The sequence below is a fragment of the Apteryx rowi genome, unplaced genomic scaffold, assembly GCF_003343035.1.
Source record: "Apteryx rowi isolate R43461 unplaced genomic scaffold, aptRow1 scaffold_1189, whole genome shotgun sequence".
In the NCBI taxonomy this organism is placed as follows: Eukaryota; Metazoa; Chordata; class Aves; order Apterygiformes; family Apterygidae; genus Apteryx; species Apteryx rowi.
Window position 1 is genome coordinate 23156 of NW_020447407.1, and position 9380 is coordinate 32535.

At 45.6% G+C, this 9380-nt stretch overlaps 1 protein-coding gene across 1 annotated transcript in view; it reads right to left on the bottom strand.

The window, feature by feature from the left end:
- Positions 1-9380, bottom strand: part of GNAI3 (G protein subunit alpha i3) — a 31937-nt gene that overhangs the window by 11049 nt on the left and 11508 nt on the right. The window contains exons 2-4 of the mRNA XM_026084381.1: positions 2875-2917; positions 2625-2766; positions 1437-1594 (exon numbers count right to left, since the gene is read on the bottom strand). Coding sequence (XP_025940166.1) covers positions 1437-1594; positions 2625-2766; positions 2875-2917 — 343 coding nt within the window. The remainder of the gene's footprint in view (positions 1-1436; positions 1595-2624; positions 2767-2874; positions 2918-9380) is intronic.

Below are 9380 nucleotides of genomic sequence, written 5' to 3' on the forward strand. Positions count from 1 at the left end.
GAACAGGAATAAAGCCTCTGGAATCCAGTATTTGAAAGGCAGCAGGATGGAGCTAGCACCCACTAAAGCATATTTATCCCCTTTCTCCCCAAACCTGACCCCTTTCCGCCCTGTTTCTTCCAGACTGCCTTCATCCTGGTCCTGACTCAAAGCTAACGAAGACCACCACAAAGCTAAGGTTCCCCAGCTTATAGCTTCTTCCTTAGGCTCCAGCCAATCTCATCCCCACTTCTCCTTTCTGCCCTCAATCCTTTGCTTGAGAAGTCCTTAATCTTTGCTTCTCCACTGCCTTTTCATTAAATCTATTCTCTCATTCACTTCCCCTCCTCATGTACATTTTTTTCCCCCCTTTTAAATCTGAAGTTTCTGCCTTGCATGATGCAAAGGCACACAAGAGTCTGAGAAAGCCTCCTGTCATCAACTCAGTTACCTTGATCTAAGCTCATGATAGTCTGCCAAAGTGTTACAATTTTATAGAAATTCTTGCTTATTTTCAGGTTAAAACATTCTCTGTCCAGAGAGAGCCTGCAGAGAAGTGAGCTGTGACACATCTATGCTTTCTTTATAAAGCACTTCCAAACCAATTTTTCTGAAAGCATTAAAACTTGGCCAAGTTGAGGGACGTTTTTAGGCGGACATCAGAAAGCACATTTGACCCCAAAGTCATCCTTTCCGAGTTTCAAACCCTAGTTCTAGAGAAACCAGACAGAAGAGGTTAAAAGAGAGAAAACACAATTGTTTTGCTCATTAAAAGAAATGGTTTCCTCTCCCTGCACTAACCTTGCGCTTGGAAAGAGATGAGGCATTCTGGATGAGACTCATTAAACAGCCAGCAGCAGCCTACAGCGCTCCACGCTGTTTATCTCATCATAACTTTCCAATTTTTAAGCAATCACATGCATTTCGGCAACAGAACAGTAAGCAGGTTTATAGCTAGCCTGTAGCATCGCCTTAGTGGCTTTAGGCACAGGAATAGAAAAATAGTGTGAGTTGTTAAGGCAAGAACTGCGTGAATATCGATTTGTCAATATTAGGAGATCTCACTATTAGAAATTGTTGCTCATCACAAACTTGGTATTTTAATTAGAAGCTCAGTTTCAGGGGTGTTACTCGCCCCCGTAGGGATAAAAAAAAGGTCACACAGCTCATCATCTGCTGTAAGAGTTTGTTTTACCGCAAGTGGACAAACTGTTCTTCCGCTAAAAACAGATTTGCCTAGTCACAAAATAATGAGCGTATTCTTTCCAGTATTACGTACAGGGAAGAGAAACGGTAAGAGGGACTTTAATCAGCTGAAGCGCAAAGCGACCTTGAGAACCACATCCTGTGACAAACCAGACCAGTTTCAGGGGAGCACCCTTATCGTGAAAATACCCATATTGCTTTCAGTCACGCAGGTCCTTTTTGAACACCAGCATTTGGTAACGGTTCCTTACTATGATGCCGAGTCATTAAGTTGATATTCTCTTGATCTGCTGAAGCAGGCTTGGACCCCACCATCTCTCCATAACCGCTTAATCACACCAGCTAGCTCAGCAGTCATCACGCCTTCCTCTGCGCTTCCAGCTAATACGAACAACTGGCGGGCATCGTCCTGCAGGAAGAAGGGGAAAACCAAAACAAGTTAGGATGTACAACCATTTTTACCTTTACGCAGTGAGGCTTAACCTCAACATCTGTCTTGGAGGCAGCAGCAAGTACGTTAAGGCATCGTGTTCTCTCTCTCGCACACTCTACCCTGTTTTCTCCCTCAAACCATTAAGTCATATTTTTCTCCTTTGGCCAGAAAGGCAAGTTCTGTGCAAGAACCCATCTCCTCTAGCCCACGCAGCGAGATGCACTGATCAAGGGCGGCAGCACATGGCGCACACCACTTTCCCAGCATCAGCACCCCAGGGATCACCGCTCCAGTGTAACCCGCGGCATTCGCATCGGAAATGCAAGCTTTCAGTCATCTGGCATATGATACAATTCCTCTGAAACACTAATAGTTAAGAATGCCAGCGTTCTATTAGAGACTAATGAAAGAATTATACTGCAAATAATAGTTTTAAATGGAAAAGCTTTATTACAGCATGGTATTGTATACTATGGCAGCAGGGAAAATTTCAGTATCAAAAACAAGTTTTGGATGATCACAGGTTTAAAGCTTTGATGAATTGTTTTTTGCTTCAGCAGCTGTCAGAAGTAAGGGAGACAGTGATTTCTTAATAAAGCCTTTCACTAGAGACCATATTTTTCTGTGAGTTCAGGTTCAAGATTTATTTGACTCAGCTTGAAGACCAAGTGGCACGATGCTTTGAAACACTCTGGGCACTGACGTCAGAGGCCAAGCAAATTAAACCCAAACTGAATGTTTTGTTAAAAATTCAAATAGCTTGGACTTAAAGGAGGGGGTGGGGTGTCTTTTTACTTTTTGAGCATTCAAAGCTGCTAAAAGTTCTCATCTGTAATCTCAGTAAAATAATCCACACAGTGTACTGGTAATACATTACAAGATATGGTAGTGAAAGACCTTTGATAACCTGTAACAAACATATTTCCACTACGAGTGCGACCAACTGAATTTCCAGGATTCATTAACATAATTCACAGCACAGGCTCAGACTAAGGGAAATACTTACAGCTCTGGCAACTTCTCCAAAGTCTATCTTTAGCCTTCCCATGGCTCTTATGATTGCAATAATGGACTGGATAGTATTGCTGTAGACAACCACTTTATACTGTTTGCATTCTTCCTCCGAATAGCCATCCTCATGAATAATCCTGGAAAAAAAACAAGTCGTCATTCCCAAGCCAAGCCAGAAGGGCACCACAGATCTCTTATTTCATCTTGCACAAAAATGCTGTTTAGATGCCTGCACTTTCACTTACTTCATCTGCTTCACAATGGTGCTTTTACCAGACTCTCCAGCACCTGAAAAAGCACAGAAAAATTCAGGTTAGCATCTATATGAAATTGAAAGGAAAGGTAAAAATGTATCCTCTCCCCTTTCCTGTCTAGAAGTTCATCAGGTTTGGATTAAGATATTTCTTGTGCAACACTGCTACTAACAGAGCTTCATAGCAGCTGTTCCATCTCCTTGGGAGGAGATCGCTGCAGAGCATATCCATAGGTGCATCCCTCACAGTTCATTTACAGATGGACAATCATTGTGCATTCATCTGCTCAAACAAGAGAAAAGCAGAATTCCTGAGTTTCCAGAGTGCACTTCCTAGTCCTTGAGGTCAGCAGTCCGGGAGACGGGCCTGAAAAACTGGGACAAGGACTTCTCCACTAGCCTATCTGCCAGCTCTCTCTAGGTAGTCCTAAAGCTAAGCATGTGAATGCCATCTGCTCCTACCTGTAACCAAGCTGTGCAAGATAAAGACATTAGTCTTGAATAACCAGGTGGATAAAACCAGAGATCTCAATGCTCTGGGGGTTTTTTTAAACCACAAAGGTATAAGTCAAAAGGCCTCTCGCGTGGTGTGCACTGAAGGAAGGCAGACCCAGAACAGACAAGCTCAAGAGCACAGGCAAATTGCTCTGCAACTCAAGGTAAAGCAGTTTAGGACATTAAAGCCCAGCAACGTGGCACTACGTCAGAGCGAGAACACCATAATTGATCTGGCGAATTCCCTTGTCCACTTAGCACAGAGTCAACCGAGGGTTGCCCACAATGATTCAGACCAACGTGTTTTGTTTCACAGTGGAAAGCTAGGTACATTCCCATGATCTATTACTACAGCATAGCGGTAACGGCAGTAATATCACCCCATAGCTGGGCAGCTCTTAAATACCTGCAGCAGAATTCAAAGAACGCTCCTGCCTAGACTTGAAGCGGCAGCTAAGATGCCTGTGAATCACCACCAGGGAGATCAGAGACCTGGTTTCCTACTCTAACCAACTGGCTGCCAACACTGGTTCCCCCAGGCAAACGCTACCACTAGGCAACTCCGGGATCTTTACCATGGCACACCCATATGCATCCACCCACAGAACATGCAAGGCAAATTGTAATTGATTAACAAGTTCTATTCTCTATCATTTCCCGCAATACAAGGATTATTATTCTGGGAAACTGAGGATAAAGAAAGCCACGGGTTTAGTTAGGAAATGAGCGTTTGCCACAGGATGACTTCCAGGTAAAGTATCAGACCTGCAGGCTGCGGCACTTGGACATGCCCGCACGGCAGAACAGCGTCCCTTCAAACGGAGGCAGAGAAATCCGGCTCGCCAGACTCCTGCAGACCTCAGGGGCCTGGCTCATTCCTCTCTGTCTGCAGGATAATAAGCTCCGCTCGTGCATTTTGCTTTTGAATCTCAGAGCGCTTGCAAATTGCATCCACCTCCTACAAGCACAGCAAGCAAAGGCAAACCGAATTTGCCAAGAGCAGACGGCGCACCGGTGCGGCGGCTGACGTACTCGGACAGCCAATGCAGCAGGCACCTACTCGAGGATTCAAAGTCATCGCGTTATCACGGTTTACTGAACTCTGCAGTTCACATGCTTAGCCCGGCCATGAAGCATGTGAAAAGCATGTAGAGTGCTACCGCACGTCAGAGATGCGGGACCTTAATTCCTTTACGTCGTGTGACCGCGCACTAAGAGTTCACCCCAGACAAGCCAGACCAGCCACTGGTTTCAGAGCTCCTTAGCCCAAAAGGCTCATCCTAAGCCGCAGAACCGGGTTTGCCCAGGTCAAAAGAATGAAGCAAAGCCTGTCTGGATTTGACACGTGACACAGTCTCCCATTCACTTCTAGCATGAAGACACCAGATGTCCCAGCTCGCAGAACCTATGAGGGATATACTGAAAGAGAGAGCCAGTGTGGCATCTTAGAGTGGTATTGCTATGAGTGCCCTCCCCTCCAAAAAAACTAATAAGAACAAACCATGGAAAAGCTTTCTGGTGCTACCTCTGGGAAGCACAACCTCCCGAAAAGAGTTTCTCAGGCCTCTTGCAACACCCAGAGACGACAATACTGCATTCCAGATTCATTCTCGCATCCTTAAACCCTTAGGAAAGCCAACTCCTAGAAACAGCACTACAAACAAGGTATGGAAGCACGACTGCTTCATAAAAAAAAAAAAAAAAAGATATCAGAATTAATTTCCTGTTCTCACTGCTTCATGGCATATTGGCAGAGGAACCAAGAAACCAGGCTTCTGAAGATAAGCAGTTTTGCTGCTCGTTTTTGTTGTGATAGGTAAACACTACTGCCTTGTTAGGAATTGTGCCTGTTTTAGCTTGCATATTTCACATTCCCTTAGACTCTTTTTAACATCACTAGTAAAACCCTCTCGGCTGATAAAGGGAATTAAAAGTACTTGCAAGAACATTTAAGTACAGGTTACAGCTATGGCTAGAATGGAGCAAACAGAACCACTGTTTTTTTGGACAATTATGCAACAGCCGAAAAACAAGCAGATCATTCACTAGTTATGAACATATTGTGCCAACCTGAATCCCAACCTGTCGTTGCCCTAGGAACAAGGGGGCGAGAAGCATGCCAAGAACTGAGCGAGAACAAGGCCGGCTTTACAGACCCACGCTTGGATTTCCAGTCCCAAGCTCGTCTCAGGCAGTTCCCAGATGTTGACGAGGATTCCCAAGGATCTACTGCTGCACTATAATACAACAGTGATTTTTCCCTACAAAGGTTTCCCTAACATCAGACGAGGTCATTTTTAAGCCGAACGCATATTTCTTTTTCACTTCGAAGGCTTCGAGCCAAACAAGCGGTCAAGTATTTTTACAGCTCTTGGTGGCTGAATGCAGCAGATGCAAAACAGCCTTTCCCGATGCTAAGGAATTTCATAGTAGGACACACACTTTGGTGGTAGGTGCTCAAGCCACCAAAAGGGACAAAACTAAAGGAATCAGAATTTAAATTGAGTTTTATTTCTTATACCCATTCGCAGCTGTCAGAGTTGCATCTCCTTCCTCTGATCATTGCGTGACCGGACTCAGATCCCTGCTTCTTCGGGCCCATCTCGGCCAGCAGAACATACAGGCAACAAGACAAACACGTGGGTGTTTGGAGATCAAGCACGAACCATCCCGACTGTTCAGATAATGCTTTGGGTTTATCTGTCTCAACATTCCCCTAAAGGACCGTAACGCTAACAGCTGCCTGGCACGGCAGGAAAGCTGCTTCCAAGATAGGGCATGTAGTGTCATTTAAATCAATTAGCCTTTAGTTTAGGCTGAAGGGTTCCCAGATTAGAGCTACTCAGGGCTAAACACTTCCACGCCGCTGAGCCGAATTCTTTGGTTTACAGACATTTAACTTTTAAATCATTCCTAGGCATAACTCTGACCAATTTCATATTTTCCTTCCCCTCAAGCCTTAAAATAAAGGCCTTAAAATAAAGATATTCCCAGTTCAGCCTCAAGCAGAACAGGCCCCATAAGCTAGACTCCATCTTTAAGGCCATTCGAGAAGCATTAACAAGGAAGAACAATAAAGTACGTTTTAAGCAGAGTCCCCCAAACTTTGCTCAGAGCTTGGAGAGAGTTAACATCTCCCACAGACGCAGATGCTGGAGGCCTGAAACACCCTAAGCGAACAGGCCTCCCCGATGCAGCTTTCACAGACAACGGCTTCGGCGAGACTCCATTCGAAGTCAACCGTTCTGTAGGACACCTCCTTGCATTTAGGCAGCTGTTTTCTTGCGTTTCCTCCTCTTATTCCAGCTGCCAAGATGCCCGCTTTTCTGGCTGGCAGGTATTTTAACAGAGGTGATAGCAAGAAYGTCTCCTGCTTGGGAACCCAGCTGCGCACGGGTAACATCTGCGCGCTCGTGCTATGGCTTTGCTGGCGTTCAACACGGGAGCAGTTACAGTCGGATCTGAAAGCGTTAACGCTTTCTACAATCTATAGACTCAGCACTTCCACCCCGAGAGGAACACAAAACCCCATCTTTATTTTCACAGCAATCCTCCACGTTGCCTTTATTAAGCTGTTGCTATCCGAAAGCTTCGGCGTCCCGAAACGGCAGCGCTCGGCCCCGTAACAGCCTGCCTCGCCACAGAGTCCTCGCAGCAGGAATCAAAAAAAAGACTTTTGAACTCGGCCTATCCAGCCCTTGTTTCTCGTTGTCCTATTTGCTGCCAGTTCCTCCTCAGATTATCTTAAAGCAATCTAGTGCTGCAGCAGGCAATGCTGAACTTGCACTGCCCATCATTTGACTGACAAAACAGTGTCGGATACAATTATGCCGCGACGTCACCCCACCGCCACCGTGGTTATATGTCACTAATTTAAACCACACGCGTTTAACTCTTCCCCTTCTCGTCTCCAACCCCCTCACATGCACGCTTAAGGGCGGACTTGCCAGAAGAGCAATCTACACCCCCAGAGGAAAAGGTGGCTGTTATTTACCCTATTAAGAGGCTAATAGAGGTAGGGGAAGAGAGATGCACTTCTAAACCTCTTTCCCTGCCAAGGTACAAGGCAGAATCGGCTGCTGCAGCACCCACTAATGAGACACGCATCCAAGAGGGCACTGCCAAACAGCGCGACACCTCCTGCGGATGCCGTTCCTAAAGGAAGTTTTATTTGACCCTCCAGGTCCTCTCCCAATCTCGGCCTCACCTTGTGTCGATGGCCCTCGCAAGAGTAATCTTGTTTTTAAATGGCTGTTTAATGTCTGCCCTCAAGCTTTTCAATCACTCCCTGCGAGCTCCTGCTGGGGTGGCAGCTGCTTAGCAGTGACATGGCCAACATCAGGCAAAGTCTTGCCCAAATTGCTCAAAAAAAAGCATTAACGCTGCTCTGGTCTATCACGTGAGATCTCTTGCACAGCATAAGGCATTTTCAGGTTCCTCTGGCACTGTGTGTCTATGCTTTTAATTCTTATCTTCCCTATTCCTCCCCAAACCAGGTACACAATCATTTGCATTTTACTCTTACTTTCCAACAGTAGCTCCGACCTCTCCAGACCTCGTTCCTGTTCTTTGACGCCTGAAATTTCTCTAAATATTTGCAGGTGCAAGTGCTGGGCAAGCTGCTAGTCTCCTTTTTCCAAATCACTTGAATAGCCGTAAAGGGTTGGGATAAAGAGACCCATATTGGGCCTACTCAACTTGGTAAACAGCATTTAATCAGCACCCTTTGCTTCCTGCCATCAGCCAGCTTCAGTTAGTCTGATGTACTCTGCTTACCCTTAAAGCGTGGCTTAAACCTTCAGTGAAGTACCTCACCTCTAGTAGGAAAAAAAAAAGTGGGAATTTAAATGCCACTGAAACACTTTTCCAGCCTACAGAAAACTGATGCTTGGCATTAGAAATTAAGATGACTAGTGCAACTGGATAGTGTTACACCTGAAATTCTTATGGACTCTGCAGGCAAAGCATTCAGCCTCTGGGATAACAGGCACAGACCAGACGGGGAATGAGAAAATCTTCAGGAGTTCAAAAAAATCACAAAGTAAGACACTGTATGTTACAGGGTTCAAAAATATCGAAGTCAGAGCATTATTTGGACATTTTTCACCAGCAAAACAAAGCAAGCCTTCCCTTTCTGCTTTGATTAGTACAGATACACACAGATCACATTTCGTCATGAGAAACCAAGGCTGACCTAAACAGGGATGTTGTAACTCCATGGAAAAATTGTTTCAGAAGTCTAACTTCCCTTCTCCCGAATTAGCAGCAAGGAAGCCATTTGTCCCCAGCTCTGTTTGCACACCCTAGAAACGCAGAGCGGCTCATCTGTCAAAGCACTTGCTGCTTTTTGCCGTAGTGGCTCCCCCCACTAGATCAACACATTCTCCACAAAAAAAACCCCATAGCTAAGGAGAATCAGCCTTCCTCAAGAAGTCCCTCCAAGAGCGGTCGGTCCCCTCCAGAAACAAGACCAACCATTCAGGTGCTTACCGAATTAGGGAGGCATTGCGCCTCCCTCAAACCTCGAGAGCCTACGCCAAACCCTTTAAGTAATAGTCCACGGCACTCATTTAAACGGAGCGCATAGCGGAGAGCTTGCCACGAGTAGTGCTGAATTCGCTTCTGCTCAAAGCTTCGCAAGCACTATATGAAGTCCTACAGTCGGATCTTTTTTTACCTCTGGAGGGGGGATGGGAGATGAGAAAAGGCAGGGGGAACCTGAACAGCTTTTCAAGCCAGTCCTTTATTAGTAAAAGCCCTGGGAGAGCGATATATATACAAAGGGGGGAAATTATCAACCAACCACTTCCTCCAGGGAAGCAGGGGCCTTCCTGTGACAAGAGATGGAAACCCAAACAACTCAACAAGCCCACGCTGACGAGATTACAGGCAAGCAGGCAACAAGCACGCACCAAAACACAGCTTTAGACTGGATATTACAGACCCACGTAATTATGCTCTGGACAGAGCGTTAGCTTTTAAAACGCTTCTTAATTCACCCTG